The sequence below is a fragment of the Crassostrea angulata genome, chromosome 8, assembly GCF_025612915.1.
Source record: "Crassostrea angulata isolate pt1a10 chromosome 8, ASM2561291v2, whole genome shotgun sequence".
In the NCBI taxonomy this organism is placed as follows: domain Eukaryota; kingdom Metazoa; phylum Mollusca; class Bivalvia; order Ostreida; family Ostreidae; genus Magallana; species Magallana angulata.
Window position 1 is genome coordinate 52,580,067 of NC_069118.1, and position 21,264 is coordinate 52,601,330.

General features: G+C 33.8%; 2 protein-coding genes and 1 pseudogene across 3 annotated transcripts in view; 2 read left to right on the forward strand and 1 right to left on the reverse strand.

The window, feature by feature from the left end:
* LOC128158386 (tripartite motif-containing 13-like) overlaps window positions 1-21,264 on the forward strand; it is a 127,647-nt gene that overhangs the window by 14,464 nt on the left and 91,919 nt on the right. The gene's annotated exons all lie outside the window — the stretch shown is intronic.
* Window positions 2,714-5,711, forward strand: LOC128158392 (uncharacterized). The gene is made up of 2 exons (XM_052821192.1): window positions 2,714-2,984; window positions 4,104-5,711. Exon 2 carries the CDS (start codon window positions 4,137-4,139, stop codon window positions 5,706-5,708), a length of 1,572 nt encoding a protein of 523 aa, XP_052677152.1. The 5' UTR covers window positions 2,714-2,984; window positions 4,104-4,136; the 3' UTR covers window positions 5,709-5,711.
* Window positions 8,384-10,870, reverse strand: LOC128158389 (uncharacterized; annotated as a pseudogene).

The following is a 21,264-nucleotide window of genomic DNA, read 5'->3' on the forward strand; positions in this document are numbered from 1 at the left end:
AAAAAATTTGATTGGAAATAATTAAAATCATGGAATATTAATTAAATTATTTATTTGATAAAAAGGGGAACTGACATGACTTATCAGAGCTCATTCTTTGCAACCATTATGTAGCCCTATTGTTTTGTTAATTAAGCTTTTGGGGATTAATCTTTCTTCACTATGCTTAATTTCAATCACCACAATGCTAAAAGTTAGTATTGTTCTTTTTTTGGTATTACCGGTATCAAATTGCCAAATGGAAAATTCCTCATCGCCATGTTTCCCAAGAGTATGATAAACTTCAATCTGTTGCTATTAATTTTTTCCTACAATGTATGGGTAGCCCCAATGCTGGGGCGATCATGACACAAGATTGAATCAAGTTTTCAAATTGAAACGATAATTACAAACCCCCAAACTGCAGAGGTTAATATAATGTAAGAATTCTAATGGATTCCCCCGGATATTTGTCAATATTTTTTATAACATTAAATGGAACGCTTTACGACCTTAGAGAGAAAGGTTTTAAATAATATACACTACAATCTTCTTTTTTCAATATTTTTTTTTTTTTTTTTTTTATTATTATTATTTTTATTAATTTCATTTGCACGTACAATATATCATACAATTTATATATACATGTAAGTATATTTAGCACAATTGAAAAGTCTGTTGACAAGATCAATTTCAACAAATTTAAGGGAGAGAAAATGAGGGACAGTAGGACATGGAGAGTGGGGGGAGAGAGTGGGGGAATTATGAGGATACATGTATCATATCTTTTTTCAATATTTGTACCATGAAGCTTAATTACTTGTCACATTTTTTAAAACCTGATTTGAGTATGCCTAATACAAAACATCGTGATGATTATGCTGATGATCGTTGTTATGGTGTAACATGGCATCCATAAAGACTATTGTATATAGTCACTTGCAGATCAACAAATATTTAGAGTAAAGATTTTTTTTGGTGCAAGTGAAATATTTAAGGAATGAGATTATTATGAGATGCATGTATACGTGATCAAATACGGTCGGGGATGACCATAACCAATAAAGTCAAAAGGAATTTGTGATAGATTTGATCACATCCGACTGTATTTGATCAACTCATTATATTAAAAGAATGATTCCTTATTACTTATATTTATATTATTTTCACCAATTGTTCAATCAAATATTCGATTATTGACGTCTTAACGTTATCTTCTCTTTGTGTAAATATGTAAACCCCGCTTGCGCACCTAGCACGTCATTTGTGTAAATATGTAAACCCTGCACGCGCCCCTAGCACGTCATTTGCGTTATTGGACTATACGTTACGTTTATATATATATATATATATATATATATATATACATATATATATATATATTAAGCACAAACATTGCAGTAACTCTCAAATTGACATATACCTGCCCATAGTGAATGATATATATATATATATATATAAAGCACAGGGAAATTCATTTTGTTGGAGCTCCCCCTCCGCCCGACCGAGGCTTGAACTCACGACCTCTGGAACCCATTCTCCTAGCAGTGAGCGGCCACCGCGCTACCCACTCGGCCATGTAGGAAAGACAAAAATCTTGCTTTCGATGACGAACGGATCCTAGCGCGCTGGCCGCGCACTACACAGTTGCTTGAGATACAGGTGGAATACAGTTAAGGTCAGACGACACGTTCCTCAATTTTAGATAACTTTTTCCAGGAATTTGTTAATGGTTTACTACTACTTTGACAAGCTTTCTTGCAAAAAATTAGAGTACCTTACCAGGCATTTCTGCAGAGTACTAGAGTATGCAATTTCCTATTATAATCTTGAAAATACACTTGAATTGCTGATATAAAAATAAATACATTTACAGCACAGCGAAATTCACTATATTATAACTATTACTCCGCCGGGGCGGGGCTTTGAACTCACGACTGTACGCTTCTGGCAGTGAGCGGCCACGGTTCTAACCACTCGACCATCTAGACAAATAACCAAGTATAAGTAAATTTTGATCATTTTTAAAGTAATTATAAAATTAATATTCTTTATTGGAATTCTTTATTACGAGGAGATACAAAAAAGATTCTCGAGGAACGTGTCATCTGACCTTAAACGACAATTTGAGAGGATCAGAACGATACACATTGCATAGATACACACGTATATAATAAGCACAAACTTCGCAATAACTCTCAAATTGACATATACCTGCCCATAGTGAATGATATAGATATATATATATATATAAAGCACAGGGAAATTCATTTTGTTGAAGCTCCACCACCGTCCCGACCGGAGCAATATATATATAAAATCTATATAAATTTTATCCAAATACTCATTAGATATACGAGTATTCAGACAAAGAATCTAAATGTCTGTCTCAGTTGCAACAGGACCTATATAAAAATTGATAGAGCTTAGAATTACAAACTTTTATTTGTTTTGATTATTCATTGATTTAGTTAAAATAACTGCATGCTCTTTATGCACATTTTTAATGGGACATTCTATAGCTATCTTGCTCATTCTCTCATGAATTGGTGCAATACTAATATTTATGAATCTGAAGAGAATTTTGATTTGAATATCACATTACTTCAAATAATTTAAAGGGAAACACAACAATGTTATCACTCTCGGAATATTCTGCCGTCAACCAATTTGTAGAGTGTATTTAAAGACAAATAAGCTTTCTCTTTTAGACCACGATATGGCCCGTGTATTGAATGACATTTAAAATGACGTTCCACCTTACGAATTCCTGAGGGTAATCCGCTTCCCTTAACAGGTAAACCCAACCCCACTCTGACACGAACAATGCCTAAATCCTGTAAATCAGACTTAATCTACCATTCCTTCAATTAAGTTATATCTGAAGGATTTGTGAAATGAAACTGTTCGATATTTCGCAAGTGACGAGGGTCATTGCTCGGGAGGGATCTTGGAGACGGAGGGTTAACCCAAGGCAAATCTTGGCCTGGTGACACCTGGAATAGGTAAGCCAGCTAACGGTTTACAACTTCACTGTCAGTAGGTACTGTACTTGGCTGTAAAATGGTGTGTACTCTCTCTCTCTCTCTCTCTCTCTCTCTCTCTCTCTCTCTCTCTCTCTCTCTCTCTCTCTCTGATTCTTACTCTCTGTATCTTTCTTTCTTTCTATCTTTCTGATTGTATCTGTTTTATCAAGATATTTTCTCTCTCTCTCTCTCTCTCTCTGTGCCTATTTTGTATTTCTATTTTTATTGTGAATAATTTATGAATGATTGTATGTGTTAGTATCCATGCAGTGGCGTCGGAAGCAAATTGAAAGAGGGGGGGGGGGCTAGACTTATCAGAAATTCTTGACAAGCAAAAAAAAAAAATTATAAAATATAAAATATCTTTGCGAAAAATCGGGGGGGGGGGGTATTGTAATTCGGTTCTTAACGCAACTGATGTTTTAATTTACATTTTCTTAAAATCTCTCTCTCTCTCTTAAATCCTTTCAGTTAGTCCATCGCTCTCTTTCCCTCTCTCCTCTTAACTTTCAGTTGTTTCCGGCATGTCTTTACGAGTTCTGGTTTAAAAGGCAACAAAAGTTTTCACCTATAATTGTCTTTTTTCTCTTTGTTTTCTCACATGATTGTTTCGGGTTTGTTTAATCACAAATTCAACAAAAGTAGAAACAAAGTCTATACCACCACAATTTTTTAATATTCTTCACCACTAAACTAGTTTCAACAACAATGTTTGACGTATGATTATAATGTATTTAATTTAAGTGTAAATCTATATATTTACATTCTTCAGTGTCTTTGCCTGTGATAACACTACGTATCGATTGTGTACTATATAACTCATATTTTAGCCAAAGTGAGGCGCCAGCAGGGTTTGCTTATTTATATTTAAATATTTAATCGTACGATGGTTTAAAATTATATAAATATAAGTAATTAGGAATCACTCTTTAAATATTATGAGGTGATAATTTCGGTCGGGGCGTAATCAAATCTATCATAAAGAGCTTCGGGCTTTATTGGATTTGATCACACCCCGACCAAAATTATAACCTCATAATACTCAAAGAATGATTCCTTATTCCTTATATCAATACATGGCTTTGTTTTGGAATATAGGATACAAAAGGGAGCGATTCATCTAGAAGCAATATGGCCTCGAGAAAATCCAGAAAGAAAAGCATAGTTACAAGCGTCAGTGTTAAAGAAAATGAGAATTCTTTCCAAAACTGTTTAGAGCACACAGGAAATAAACTATATTTTTTCTGCCGCCCTTGTGCGATTCCAATATGTCACAAATGCGCAAGCGAAACACACTTGAGTCACGATGCAGAAAACGTTTTAGAAAATTTACAATCCATGCGGGACCTCGTGACCTCTGACACGTCACGCTTGGAATCTCTCATTCAACCAGAGTATAAAAAGATAGAGACTCAGATTCAGACGAACGTTTTAAAGTTGACCAGTGGTTACGAGAATGTCAAAAAACAGATCGTCACAAACGGCGAGATTTGGCACAAGGCAGTGGAGAGCGCCGTGAAGAAATGTTTGGAGAGGGTGGAAACGATGGAAAAGGAAGACTTTTCCAATCTCCGGGAGCAGCGAAAACTCATATCTAGTCTGATAACGGAAATTCAATCGCTGATTGACTACAATAAAAAAATATTGAACGAAAACGATGTTTCTGAAATCAATAAATTCAAAGCAAAGAGTGAGGAATTTTCAAGGATTCCCACAATAACAAGTATCATTGCACCAGTGTTCAAGAACAGTGATGTAGAAAAGGAACAACTTCCCGAGCGATTCGGTGCTCTTAAAGCATCCGTTCTGAAGAAGTCTCGAGATTTCGTCATCAATGTTACGTCAGCAGAGCCCCCTTCAAAAAGGGACACACTACAAGACAAACCAGTTGTTCTACGCAAAGTGGAGACAAAGTTCGAGAAGTGCTGGAGTGTACAGTGCATTCAAGACCAGAACGTGTGGATAAGTGGAGATGTGGAAACTGTAGCTAAGGTTGATGTTCATGGCAATATGATTGAAAAAGTGTCCACTCGATCAAAGCAAGCTCCGTTCGATCTGTCTATTACTTCCAAGGGAGAACTACTTTACACTGATTACGGAGACAGAAGTGTTAACATAATGAAAAAGGGGAAATTCGAACCATTTCTGAAACTTCAGGGATGGAATCCACTTGGGTTATGTGCGACAGATTCTGGAGAAGTTTTACTGTGTATGGACAATCGGAACGACTCGTCAAAACAAAAATCTCAACAGGTGAAGGTCGTTCGTTATGTTCACAGTTCTCCCACGCAAGAGATTCAGTATGACGACGGAGGGTGTCCACTCTACGTTTCTGGCGATTTTGATGTTTACATCACCGTAAACAGTAATCAGGATGTGTGTGTATCAGACCGTAACGCCAAAGCAGTCGTGTCAACCAGCCAATCAGGTCGGTTCCGTTGGCGTTACTTTGGAAATGTCCCTACGCGCAAATGTCCGTATTTCGATCCACGAAGCATTTTAACTGACAGAAGTTGCAGAATCCTGGTATCGGACGCCGATAGCAACTTGGTTCATCTCCTTGACGACAGAGGTCACTTGTTGTGTTTGATTGGTCGAGGATTTCTGGAGAAACCTGTTGGTATTAGTTTGGACTCCGAGGGAAACTTGTATGTTGTCGAATACCATACAGCGAAGTTGAAAGTCATTAAATACATCAAATAGAATTGTTTTTGTATTGTTCTTTGCAATATCCAGTCAAAAGATGAGCCATTCACTTTGAGTGATATTTTTTTTATATAACTAGTTATGGAAAATGAAAATTAATATACAAATTATTCATCCCCTCTAAGAAATCAAATAATTTATTACTTAATAACATTGACCTTAATTTTTGCTAATGAAAATTGAAAATGGCGGCTGTGATACATAAATGGAAAAGGGATTGCCATTTCTATCAATAAAAATCAAAGATTGACATACATTTAAATGCGGTGCCATTATTGTGAATACATGTAAATGTATGTGCCTGCACCGTTGAATATAAGGTCGCGATGTAGCCTGTTGTAAAAAAATAATGATGAATATCTACATTCCACTAATATATACATTTGCAGCAAATTAATAAACTCTTCGTCTGTGGAATGCATCGTTATAAATGAATTTATATATTTTAATATATATGTACCAAATCAACGCTTAGTCTTCCGTAACTAACAGTATTAAACACTTAACATGTCTTAAATATTGAATGTTGATTAAAGGATCTGTAAAATCATTCGCATTCCTTGTATTTACCTTGAAAATCTGAAAAAGGCAGCGTATCAATATCTACAATTTTGCATGCACTATCACAGCAGAGCCCAAATAAACGCTTTGAAGAAATTAGGCTTTATAGCGCAGATCGTTTTCGTAACGAAAGAAACGTTATAGTGAGGGAAAATGCATGTACGAATTCCTGTCTTTTACAAAGAAATCATTTTCTTTAATACATGTAGTGCTGTATGCTGGAAAAGTGAGGGATACTAGTATATCGATACTTAAAATAATTATCAATATCTTAGTCTATATCGAACGACTTAAGTCCTGAATGCTCTATTGAAGGAACTATAAAATTATGCTAACTGATCAATGCTTTCACTTGCAACATATACTAGTATTGGTTTTCATTCATGCCCAATAAATTTTTTTAGTTATAACTTGCATGAAAACATTAAATATGGCTTGTAAGGACAGGGCTCTTTGACTGTCACATGAAAAAAAAACAAAATACATGTACTACTTTAGTTAACCAATCTTCAGAAACTAAACTAAAGTGATACTATATTAATAGTTTTAATACAAAAGTAAAAACAAAACACATCGCACAAGTTGAGAAGTTCATTTCGTATTGTTGGACAGTTCAAATTTTATAAACATTTTAACGTATTAAACTAGATTAAAATATAACTTCGATTGATAACATAAATAGTATTTCAATTAAAACTATATTCAATCAATGCTTTAAATCTATAAATCAAAGTTTGGAAAAGTTAAAGTTGCTTTTCATATAACGTCAACATTAAACCTCTGATTTGTTAAGTTCAGAGAGCAGTAAGCGCTAACTACTTCGCTATCTACTTGTTAAGTAGTAAATAAAAAGAATATCAACGTCATCAAAAAATTAACAAAATCATGTAAACATCCTAGAAATACAAAGAAAGGCAGAACTTGTTAAACACTTTTTTCAATAAACTATATTGCTCTACGGGGCTGATATTAATTCCAGTTACTTTTACATCTTCCTTTACAGTTGCGTCATCAAGTTACATAATGAATAGTCTGTCATTCCTCCTCTTCCAAGTTGACACTAAGGATGTTAAGACACAAAAATTGGAAGTTATCTCATTTAATCTAATTCTAAAGCCCCCTTCACTATTGGCGCACGAACACTTTACAGTACTTTGCGATAAGGATTTGTTGGCTTCGCACAAGCAATCGCATACGCTACACAAGCTCTCGCATTTGTTGCATACCTTTTTGTGGTCGCATCAAGTCTCCTCAAAATAGTTGGCACAATTCAGATGCGACCGAATCCGATCCAAATTTTTGCAATGCAACGTACGATCATAAGTACGAACGTTTTGTGTATTCGCAAGAGCGATTTTCAAAGATCGTAAGATGAATTGCAGCTGTTTATGCGTTTGTTGTGCGTCCACGAGACTGTTTCAGTTTTCATGTGTTCCCACTAGTTTATACTGGATACAGGTTTATTTTCGCCTCGTAATTTTTTTTTCTTCTACGTGCGGTTTTGGCTTGTCTTAAATTCGCCCCAACACTGTTGTGGTAAAAAAGAAAAAAATATATGAGACATTGGGATTCGCTAAGTCTTAATCCGCTTACTGACAAAAAGAGCGAAATAGGCGAAAATTAAAATGGGGCGAATTATTCCCTAATACAGTATATACCGTATAAGCATATCTGTTTCAGGCCACAATCAATTGACCTTGATTTTGGCTGTTGTTTTTGTCGTCTTCTTGGGCGGTATTTTTTTCTTGCATTCAAATATACCTAATAACAAACGTCAAAATGGGTGGTTTGTATACCCCCCTCTTACTCGTACGTCCTACATGTATCGCATTGTCGCTTGTTCAATCGTCAGATCATTTGGTCATTTGTGCGATCATATCGCATTATCCTACAACGCAAGATATATCGCAAGATTCAATGCGTTGACATCGCACAACGGTCGCTCTAAATCGTGCGAGTTTCGCACGAGTACTTTTTCGTGTACGTTTGTTTGGTAACAGTTTACGACCTATATCTAATATTTTCGGTCTCACGAATATTTTGAAGTTTCTGCTTGAGCGCCAATTGTAAAAGGGGCTTCAGAAACGAGCATGCATTAACAAACCTATAACTAACATACAAATATTTATTTAACATATAGTCATATAAAAAAATCATAATAAGTGGATACACAGAATATTCATATATTCAAAAACGATATTGGATTTTCTTCACTGTACACGTGCTACACTGAGCTACAAAAAGATTGTCTCTAGAGTCCACAGATAAACTACTTGGATCTTGCAAATCACAGTTGTTAATGTAGCGGAGGAACTGTCCGTCCTGATCCAGGATGTGGATGCAGCTGTTGTTTGGGTCAGCTGTCAAAATCCAACCCTTGCTGTCTGTAGTGATGCCTTTTGGATTGAACGGTCCTTTAGCAGTTGTATAGGAAGGACCAGTGTAGGTAAACCGGAGTTTCCCAGCCTGATTGACCACCACTACTGCACGGGCTTTATAGTCTGACACACAGATATCTAGGTTTATGTTCTCACTGATTTTTTTGGAGAACCCGCTAGGTGAATAGAGAGGTTCACCTTTGTCGTCGAATTGAATTATTTGTGTCTCTGTGGAGCTGCAGTAACGCGCAATTTTCGTTTGCGTATAATCATCGCTTTCCATGATTGCAAGGAGGCCATCAGAAGATGTACTACATAAATCAAGAGGCCTCCAACCACGAAGTCTGATAGCGGTTTCTATTCGAGTTTTCTTCACTATGTTCACAGTCCTGTCATTTTTATCTGTATAAGCAAGATGTCCACTTCTTGTTATTACAATGGCGAATGGCATTTTCCCCGACGTTGTTTGTGTTGACTTTATCATTTCTCCCTGGAGATTATAGAGCCTCATGATGTTGTCACTTCCACACGTCCAGACGTCCCCATCATCCCGACAAGAAATGCTGCGCAATTCGTTAGCGTCATTATATTCCGTCCTTATTTCTGCAATGACCCGAGGATCGTCTTTCTGCAGACTGACTTGTCTAAGAGACTGAGCACCTGCATATTTTGTAATATGATCCGATAAGGAACCAAACAGACTGTATAACTGCGTTTTGTTTATCCTATTAGGAATAAACATTGGTAAAGAGACATTTTGATCAAACGGGATTTCTCTAAATTCAGCATTTCTGGATTTGAAAGAAGGGGGAAGGTTGAACTCTTCGGATTTAATTTTCTTTAAATTTGCAATGCTTTGACTGATTTCCGAAATTCTTCTTGTGATTTCATCTTCGTGTTTAATCAGAACAGCTAGGTGTTTGGAGTTCATTTCATCAAGATCTGCTTTCAGATTTTTGATAATGGTGTCTATTTTTCTATGTAAATCTTCTCCATGTTTGTCGATTGCTTTTAACACTTGTTTTGAGTTTTCGTTCAAGTTAGCCTTCTGAACAAGAATGTTAGATGCAATCTCTTGATGCATAGGATAAAGTGATTTCTCCAACTCTGTTAAATTTTTTTCAATGACCTCTTTCTTTTCTTCATAGTTTTCAAAAATCGAAACGAATGTATGACCTCTATGTTGCTTGGAAGAAGCACATATTGCACAGATAGGAGAGTCACATTGTTCACAAATTGTTTCAATTATGTTTGAGGAATGTTTTGGACAATTATGTTTTTTTGGTTTATTGGACAGATGTTTGGAAACACATGCTTTGCATAAATATTTACAGCATAATTTACACCTTATTTGGAGACCCTGGAAAGGGTTCTCACAGACATGACAACGCAAGACAACTTGGGCCTTTGTTGAATGTTTCTTTTTGTAATCTGGAAAAAGAAAAAAGAAAAAAAATTGCTGGCAAAAAACGTGTAAGAGTTTCACTGTTTTGCTCAAAATCCGGATTCACATGGTTACGGAAGATCAACAAAAGATAAATGCTAATTATACTTTATAAGTTTCTGTTTCCCTTTTTGCTTTAAAACTGAATTAGTATAGATAGTACGTAGAGCAACTACTAGTTTAAACTTTACTCTGTATTCATTAATAGAATTGTAAAAATATACACAGCTTTCAAAACAGATTTTATTTGATAAAATTAAATGACACGGCTTAAGAAACGCTAAGATAATGCAATGACCACATCATCAACGAAATTAAATTTGAGTGGTGTTGTCAAAATGGACGAGTAAGTTGTTACTCGCAAACTTTTCCTATCGATTACTTGGGTGTGTTTCGTTCCGGTGTTGTATAGCAGTCTTTCCCCCATAGTAGCTTCCCCCCATGGAAACCTGCTATACAGAAGCCTTTCTCCCCAGGGGGAAAAAGCTACTATATAGTAGTTTTCCCCCCAAAGTAGGGTTTCTCCTTAAGGTTTTTGGTTCAGATTTTAAAAAAAATGTTAATTGAAACCTAGTAAGGATTAAAATCAATGTTTAACGCCCCCAGGTTGTGTATACCTGTATCCATCTGTACCGGTTTTTATTGCTGCTTTATTATTTTTTAAGGACAATGCTGGAAATTGAACATACGTATCATGGAATCCATAGAACTTAATTAAGGTAATTATTTGATAGAATACCTGGTTTGACAAGATACTAGTATTCACTCATAGGCATACTTGTGTTCTAAATTTGTGAATAAAAAATGTTTTGCGAATTTTTGCATAAATCTATCAGTTCGTCTGTCTGTGCAATTTTGTGGCTAAACCTATGTTTTAGAGAATCTTTGAAAGAACTTAAGGATTGCGCATGGCGTAATTGTATGTTAAGACCTAAACAAATTTTCGTCGAGGCAAGATGATTGATATCATTCGAAAGTATACATCACCCCCAAGTAGATAAAAAGACACTTTTGAAATGGTTTAATCAGAGTGGGCAAAAAATATTCTTTGTTCATATCTAAGATTTTATAAGAATCATTAATTTAATATCCTGTACTTACGACTGCAATTATGCGCATATGTGCAAAATTCGCAATCAAATGATTTATCATTTTTGTTAATTCTTGTTTCGTTTGAATTTACACTGAATTGAGCGAAGTTGTAATTACTCGAGAACAATAATCAAAATATCTTCAATTTATCGTCAATGCTTCGGGTTTTTTCAGAGTCATATAACGTTACTATTATCTTTACGGACGGAGTTAATACATCAGAGCGTTCGTCGTTACATCCTGTCGTCACCGGAAGCGATTTATTTATTTTAATCTTTAATCCTATTTGAAAGATTATATATGTTTGATATTTAATGCAGAATATGTATTTTGTTTCAAAATTGATTAAAGCATATGCTGAGTTTTGTCCTTAAAATTCCCCAGCGATGGTCTCGGTTGCTTGATTAATGGTTTCTCATAAGGTAGCTCGAGTCAAATCCACGTAAAAACTTGAGTCTTTTTCTCTTTTAATTTATCTTAGAATGACGATTTTTTACGTTTTAATATGGTTCAATAGAATTTAAAACACTTCCTTTAAAACATCTTTTAAACTTCATCTCAAAAGAAAAAAAGAAAGATTTAAACCACTTTTTTTCCCTTTTCGTGCGTCAGACCTTCTGATCTTAGTGTGTTTTCACAGCTTTTAAAAATTGAATTTTTTTACGTATAAAGAACCTTTTGTAGTAGATGTTTCGTAGGGAAATCCTCCGTCACTTCCAAATTTGACATTTTTAAACTTTAGTTTTGAGCGATTTGAATTATATGAGTAATTTGTGTTTCAAGGGCACATTGATTATATTAGCCCCCGAGGGACGAAATATAGCCCGACGCGAAGCGGAGGGCAATGTTTCCGTCCTAAGGGGGCTAATATGATCAATGTTGCCCGAAAACACAGTCAAGATTCGTTTTGTTATATGAAGAAACAAACCAAAATTTAGGAAAGTAATTGAAAACAGATTGCCGTGATTTTCTCCGCTCAACAAAGAATTCACGAATTCAATTTTGTGCAAAGTTCATTTCCAAATTATCCTCAGCATCAAACGGTCACTGGTGATATTCCGCCGACCGTAAGAATTAACATACAGATGTTCTACCTGATTTTACTTCACAGTAATTCGCAAATTCCTATATCCATTTTGATAGCAAACCGTCGCATTGCGCGTCCGTTGTTTACTTGCCATGACTGACTATTATGACGTCACCTTGTTTTGGAGTCGCGAAGAGTTAATTTCGTCATCGTTTACAAATCAACAAATCAGTAGCCCTTTTCACAAAAAATCTTACGATTGATATTTATCGTAAGTGAAAACTTAAGTTTTTATTCATTTTCACAAAACATCTTATGAGATTCTTACGTGTAAAATTTGTCGTAACTTTACGATAGCACATACCCTCTCGTAAGTATTTCAAAACTGCCAATAATAATCGTATTACGTAAAATATTAAAGAAAAACAGCTAAATTGAATGTTTTATTGCGCATTATACCGTTATTTCGCATTGTATAGCAGTTATTGTTGAAAAATAATACACAAATATTGAAATAAATTCTCTGAAAATTTTTACGGCAAATTTTTCTCGTAAGATTTTCCTACGTCACACTAAACACACATTGTGATTGTGACGTCATATTTTCCAACATTCTCATAAAAAAAGATGCAAAACTGAAATTATGTAATTTCATTTCAGTTTTGCATCTTTTTTTTATGAGAATGTTGGTTAATTTAACTGTTTCTCCTGTTTTATAAGAATTATCAAGTGAATTCAAGTCGTTGCTAGGGAAAGGATAACTCGTAAGTAAATTCTTAAGTGAAACCTGTTACGGATGCGTTCGTGAAAAGCACTTAAGATTTCTCGTAAGATGTTCTTTAAGTTGAAATCTTACGCAAAACCTTAAGATTTTTTTGTGAAAAGGGCTACAGAGTAGCTTATTTGAAATAGAGGGAATGTTCTCTAGATATTATTCCTAGCCGGCAAGTCAATATTTTTCGGACGAGCTAATATTATAGTTACTGACTATTTGTCTATATAGAGTTATATAGTGAAAATATATTATTGAATATAACAAATGCATTTATTATCCTTTATTATGAGTAATTAAGATCATCTCAGATATTGCAAATTATTGCCACGAATGGTTCGCCATAAACATGTCCGGAATGTAAATCAGGGGAGAAATCAACTATGTAGTAAGTTTTCCGTGGGGGAAATCTGGCTATAAAAGAGGGGAAAACATACTATAGAGCCAGCTTTCCGTGGGGGAAAACTGCTATATAGCCATTTTTCCGGGGGAAAGATGGCTAGGGGGAAAGGGCATTATATAACAACGGTGTTATATAGAACTGACGTGATATTAATTTCTCATAATAAAGGATAAATATCGCATTTATTAATACATGTACATAGTATAAAATACATGGTTTTTCACCCCTGATATGAAAAAAGGCACGCACCTTCATAACATTCCTGTGTCATCATCATTTATTTCACTTTTGGAACACCTTTTAAGCTATACAGTAGCTTTTCCCCCCGGAGAGAAAGACTAATATATAGTAGGTTTCTTAGGGGGGGGGGGGGCTACTATTGGGGAAAAACTGCTATACAATACCGATTCTTAAATCTATATTTAGTCTAGCAAACTAAACTAAACTAAAACTCAGGACTTGTAAACCCCTGGTAATCAAAGCTATCTATTATAGAGACCTTGAAAACTTAAGTGTTTTCAAAGCAAATTTATTCTATTTGTGAACCATGAGACTACCGGTAATTAAAATCAGGAGAATGTGATTGCTTGCATTTAGTGCTATTTATAAATATTTTCGATAAGTTTACCTGCTTTGACTATCCGATATTCGCATCGTTCGGCAGTTAACCAGTTAACCGAGATACCTTTTAATTTCAAAAGAACGGCATTGTAACGACAATTGTATCAAAAATGCTGAATTTAATTGACATTGAGTCTGTATAGCACAGAGTATTGTTTTTATTTTTAAACATACAATGCATTTGCTTATGAGTGTCATACACATTGTCAATGGTCAAGACTTGAGACTGATATAAATTATATTTCAGATTTCAATGATTAATTAAGATATATCAGTTTTGGTATGAACTAGAAGTACGGAATTCGAAGAAGTCAATTCTTATATCGTATAATGGTTCTCAGTATATTTTCGATGTAGAAATATAACAAAAGATGATTTTTTTTGCTTAAAATACAATGCATATTTAGCCAAGCAAATGACTATTACCGAAACCTCTATTTACATGCATGTATTATTTGTTTGATGGAAACACATTGTCATATTGAGAGACAAATGAAGCACGTATTTGCATGTTTTTTGTTACGAAGTAAAAGTATTTTTCTAACACTTTCTGACTGCAAAACGACACACCCGTCCATTTGGTGTCATGAACGTTGTCTATATACACTTGTTAAGTAGATGAACTGTTATCTAGTACGCAATTCCCACAAAGAACATGTGTCAGCATGCTTGGTTTACATTAGGTTACTATATCGGCGCCCTACATCAGGCAGAACAATAAAACGTTTGACTCATTTTAAAAAACACACAATTTTGGTGCCTGGCGACTTTTAAGAATTCGGTAACTTTTGGTCAAAATACAGGTAGCCAGTATGCTGGTAACAACAAGTTTGACATTTTTCCCTTTGTGTTTTATCGATCAATCTCTTTTCTGCTGTTAAACACATAGATGATCTGAAAGAGTATGATTGATACCACCAATCGATGTGGCAAGTCAAACCTTGCTGTATCAAATAATTTTGGGATGTATGTTCACTATTTTAAACGTTTTATCTATAAACCGGTATTCAGGAATTTTAATTAACTTATCTTTAATTTCGATATTTGTTTTGTTTTTTATGCTTAGATTTAGCAAGGCTTTAGCATAAACTTTAAGGATATAAAAATTTGTACATGTAAAATTGTATGCATGTCTTACAGAAAGGGAGTGTGTTCATAAAAGATACTGATAAAAAACCTATACTGTACATATACAATGAAGTGAGACCAAAAAAAGATAACAGTTATTCTGTATATCAACTACGATTTCAAAACTCAAAGAATATTCGTATATAGCCTTGGTTTTTTATGGAACATAGTTGCTGCATTTACCTCAGTAGAATTTATCGAAGAAACATTTTAATAAACTTAATGGGGATAAACAATTTATAAACATGAGTATATTATATTGTGCAAAGAAATATTTTACAGATTAAATATTAAATCATTCAAAAATACCAACCAGACATGGCGGTTATCCACACAAGTGTCCCTAGCTACCTGTATAAGCTCACGTGACATGGTTAGATAAAGAACAAAAAAGTTGTCATGATCGACAAAGAGAGTGATTCAAAGCAAATATAAAGTAAAAAGAGAAATGGGACAGAAAGTTTACTCTGGTTTCGTTTGCATTGAATGCAAATATGAGAGTTAATTGTCGTGAATTAAATTTTCCTTAAAAGCATACAACATGAAATGTCCCATGGTCTGGTTCTTATAAGGAGAGTTTAACAAATGTGAAATGTATATTGAGAATCAAATATCCCTAGGATATCTGTTAAACTAGTAAAACTTAATGGTTTACAGAAAAAGGAAAATGGCAGTAAAATCGCTAACAATTTCATTTGGCCATCACCTTTTTTTCCGTGTAAAGTTTAGATTTAAAAAAAAAGAACCTACACTATATTTAATCGATAAGCACTGACAAGGTAAATAGCTTTGGGAGTGCACCATTTAAAAAAACCCCAAAAAACAAAGCTGTTGGATTTTCAGAAAACCAATGGTTTTAACAGTGTTATTACCCTATTGTTGATAGAAAGCAGAATCGATGTGTTTGTTCGCCTGCTGACAAGGGGGACAAGAATAAAATGGGGACGAATATTTCCCTGTAAATACAATGTCATACTGTAAACCAACCTTTATTTAGAACTTATTTCGCGATCCATAGTAGGACCAAATTTTTCCAACCTTCAATATCCATCATGTATTAAATACTTTGATATTTATTTCAAGCATTTTCGAGTAGAAAATGATTTACCGAGAGAAATTTTAAAAAATAATATTAACTAAGTAGTAATTAATTAATGAAGATTCCATTAAGGTCTATGGAGACTAGAACATTTCTTAAAATAAAAAAGTAATTACTAGGAATATCAAAAAATGCTTTGGTGGAAAGATGTATTTTATCATTAGAATTACAAAAACTATTGAAAATAAATTTTATACCGTGTAGATTTTCTTAGAATTAATTTTTATAGAATAAAAGCAAAGGGGGGCAACTCTTCCAAAAAAAAGAAAAGGTCATTAATTAGGACACATGCCACTTTTACATATTGATACTTAAATAGGAAAAGTATGTCAAAGTATACTGAGTATTAAGCCCATACATATCTGTTGTGCACCCAGATTCATTGAATCTGAGGCTATTATGGATCGGATACCTTTTTGTTATCACAACTATAGGAAACAGACTTGTTCGCAGCAAGAAACATTCGCAACGACAAGGTTCTCGGAAACCTCGTGAAAATTTCTTGCACGTGAATAAAAGTTGGTTTACAGTAAGCATTGTTTTGAGCTATACGATATATCGGCTTTGAGTCTTCAATAAACTCGTTCATATATTAGTCATCAAATACGTAACTTCACAAAGAAACGGTCAAAGGAACTTTAACCACATTTTTCCAATAATTGAAGAAACACCAAAATTATGTACCTTAATCTCGAAATTTTTCTGTGTGTGTCGTTTGCTACGGGCAGAATTTTAGTGCAGAGTTAACCACATAACACTTAGTACTGTAGAATCCCTATATCACGCGAGTACTTAATTCCGCGATTCAACCGTTTGCATCAAATCGAGAAAATTTGAAATAAGATAAAAAAATTAAAAATCTGCGAGATTTACTTCTCGTGATTTTACTTATGTTTGATTAAGAATCTCCAATATCTGTCACCTAAAAAATGTACTTAACTAGAAACACCGAAAACATTTCATGAATAAGAAAATGTAAAGTCTCCTTTCGATTTGCTTTTTATTTTTATAATCTGGCAGTTACATGCATATCTATTCTATTGTTTAATTATCTTATTTAAACTGCCGCATTGCAGACCTGGCAGACAGTGGCCATGATTTCTTCGTGACAGCTAAGGTTCGAGTAACCCTTTCTCCTACTAGGAGTAAGTTTTACTATTATCGTGTAGACGTGTTTATTCTTTGTTAAAGAGACAGTACGGCGCATCTTATCAAAAAACCGACTAGAAAAAATTTTTCCGATCGGTTTCGGTATTTTTGTTCTACTCAGAAAATTACAAATTTCTTCTTGAAATAAATCGAATTATTTCATTAAAATTAATAATTACATATAAACCATACATATTTACATCGCAACGTGTTCCGGGGTTCAGCCTTCTATACTATTATTAATGCGTATTTACTGTAAACAAAACACATTTATGTCTGTTCATTTTAAATGAACCGAAATTGGTAAACCAAGTTTTCCAATAATAAATTATCGCGAGAGTGATCATGTGTTCCGTTTAGAGAGTCCCTTTTACCTCGTATACCATGATGATTGAGTCGGACGAAGATCTTTAGTTTTCAGCACGTGTCAATTACTGTCAATCAAAATCCACGTGGTACAAATAAACGAAAATATTATTCCGGTTTGTACGACCCTTAAATTTCTAGTACCTCATAATTACATTAATTAGGTATAAGAAAGGGATTTTTATCCATTTCAACTATTACAATCAACGTTATTTCTTATTTCACAACGATACAATAGGTAAATCTGATATTATTCACATATATGTGTTTTCAGCTATACCGTCTCTTTAAGTAGCGTGATACTCTTAACGTTATGCAGTGTTCGTATTCGCTGTGGTTTTGTGCTGTTGTATGGCGTACTGTTGTTGCAATAAAGTTATATTTAAGTCGATAGGACTTAGCCTATGTTTATGTAAGGTATATTGATCAGGTAACTTAAAATTATGTTTATTCACTTACAGTATAATTTAATAAGGTCCTTATCCAGCTTCTGGCAGTCCGTTACTATGATGATACCTGTCCGTCACTGCCTCACACCATGTCGGTCATACTCATTTCCAGTCCGTTTCCTTAGGATGGCCTATTCAACGTACTCGTGTTGGGGACTTGTGACAACATAGAACTTCAAATTTAATTGTTCATGATGTGTATATATTGTGTCTATTTGTTTGTTTTTTATCATATAAAAATATTGTAAATAGAAATCAAGTCTTGTTGTGTTTGACTGAACAGTCACGACGGCTGTCGTGACAGTTAATCTTTCAGATGATTCGTCTTTTTTATTCCAATATGAACTGTTTTGAAATCTGTCATCTTCTCTACAGCCCTCACAATAGTGCAGAAGTATTCTGGCGATTTATTCTCTCAACTGGGTGATGTTTAAAATACATTCTCGAAAGTCGGAGTTACCATGTCGAAATATCGACGGCAGACATTTTCTACGATACTTGGCATCTGTTGACAATTTCTACAACTACGCGGAGATTCCACCGACACCAACCCATGCTAACCTCCGCTTTAAGATTTCAACGAACTCGCTCTGTTAGTTTGTAAATGTAGTTGACGTTAGTTTGTAATTTAATGGAAAGTCAAAGAGAGTCAAAGTAAAAAAAGGTCTCAAATCGATATCGTTTCAAATTTTCAAGAACTTGTAATTTAGAGCAAACGTCATGATTTGCTAACACTGATGCAATACTTATACTAATACTGATGCATAATACTATATTGACAAAACAAACCGGAATAGATGGTGTGGCGTCATATATTAAAGTTCAATGGCAGCTCGAATAGTGGCGGGATATTTAAATTTTGTGATCGATTTTCTTTATCTATTCATTAACCCGGGGGTTTTAATGAGAATAATTAAATACTATTTAGAATTAAAGTAAATGATTATTATTTGATTTAATGTACAACATAATTAGTTTCCTTTCCCTTTAATTTAATCACACGTGTTGACAGTATGTTTTTGAATATTTTAAATCAAATGGTAAGGCCATCTGGGTTTTTTTAACCTTAAAGATATGCATTCATTTTGAATGGAATACAAAAAAAATCAAATGGTATTGCATTAAACTCTTCGAATTTTAAAATTAATTCTAAATCACTTTATATTGGTAGAAAGCTATTTATTTTGAAATAAAAATAGCTAACACATCATGACGAATCATGTTGATATGTCTCCTTCCCGGATGGATTTGTCTCCGCATCGATCTTGTTAATCTCTGACACCTACAAGAAAAAAATTCAACACTTAATAGATGGCATATATAGGAAGGGTATCAAGTATATATGGTGTTATGGTATTGTTTACGTGTATAACAGACATGTTACATGTGTGACTGTACAGTATCGACTAAATGAATGTGTATATTTAAACGTTTATTATTATAACTTTAGGGGTTTGGTTCTAATATAAGATGAATACACAGGCTAAATTTCTTCGTTGTATTATTTTGATGTTGCTCAATTATTGGCAAAATATTTGTGTTTAATATTATGGCATTCTTGATATTTTTTATCTGACATTACATTCATATTTTATAGATTTCTTCAACTAAAAAAAACCGTTAAGGTATAATAATAAATCTTTATCCTTGATTTGGTAGACAGTTTTCGGATGCGAATATCACAAAATGTCGATAAAATAGCCTCAAAATGTGATACTATTGTTAGTTCAAGTTCTACAAAACACCTGATAAGCAAAGAAATTTGAATGAATTTGATAAGTTTTGAACGAACAATGATATTTACATCAGTTATTTTCCTTTTAATGGTATGATGTTCTCTTAGTCGTGACGAATTTACATCGCCCCTTCCATACCTAAAAAACTGAGTAGAAAAACAGCATCATACATTTTTCTGTATATTGTAAAGCTGAATAACATGCATATATATTATACATATCCTTATATGCTGAAAACACGTTTGTTCTCATTAAAATTTATCAAATATCGTGAAATAATTTGTATTCTTGGGGGCCAATGTTCTAGGGTAGCCACAATGTTCATAGTTATCTGTGATGTCATTTCGTTGGTAAAATATTAAACACTAATTTATAATACGTTTGTCGTGGATGTAAATTCATGGGCAAGAGTTACCCACGAAAACCATGGACACTGATCACCCATGAACAATGATGATTCCATAGTAATTTTTTCTAAATGCCTGTTTTGATGAGTATATCAAATTATTTTAATTTGAAATCAATCATAGGTTATTTTATTAACTAAAGCAAGGCTCGTTACAAAGCAAAGAGTGGGTATTCCTTTAAGGTGGCTCTATACACCCACAGTTTATTCCAATTTTCAATAGCAGACCACAAAACATATACTTATCAAATATTAAAATGACGATAGGGATACTATAGGTAATGTTAAAGACTTTTTTAATGTTTTTTCGTGTTTTTGTAAAATAATTTTTAAAAAGACAGCTATCAACAAATTGAGAGAAATTATTTTGTCATATGATGGATATTTCCTTCGGACACATAAAAAAAATATAACACTTCTTAACATTCAAAAATGTTATTATTGCAATTTTTTTTAGTATTTCCCCAAAACATAATTTTTCATATTTTCTTACTCTGTTGACAAATCATCTGAACAAGTTGCTTGATGTTATAAGAAAATGTATTTTTAAAAAGTGTAACATAAAAATTGAATGAAAACATTGCAAATAAACACATTTTTTTTTTAAATTTTATTTGGTATGAAAGTTCCTTATGTAAGGGTTATCGTTCCTAAGTCCCAAGGCCCAAACACCTTGGGGACCATTCATTTCTGAGTTGAAGAAAATTTCCTAAATATAATGTTGGAATGATAAATACATACATATTTCATTATAGACTTTGCCCTGTTTAAGTGAATAAATTCGCCTTAATGCAAAACTAAGTTAAATAAATAAAGGGGAACATTGACTAGGCTAATAGGATTTATGTATCCCAACCTGAGAGAAATTCAAAGCAACCCTCTCATCCCCGTTAGGTGTCGATATTAATGTGCATTAAAGTAT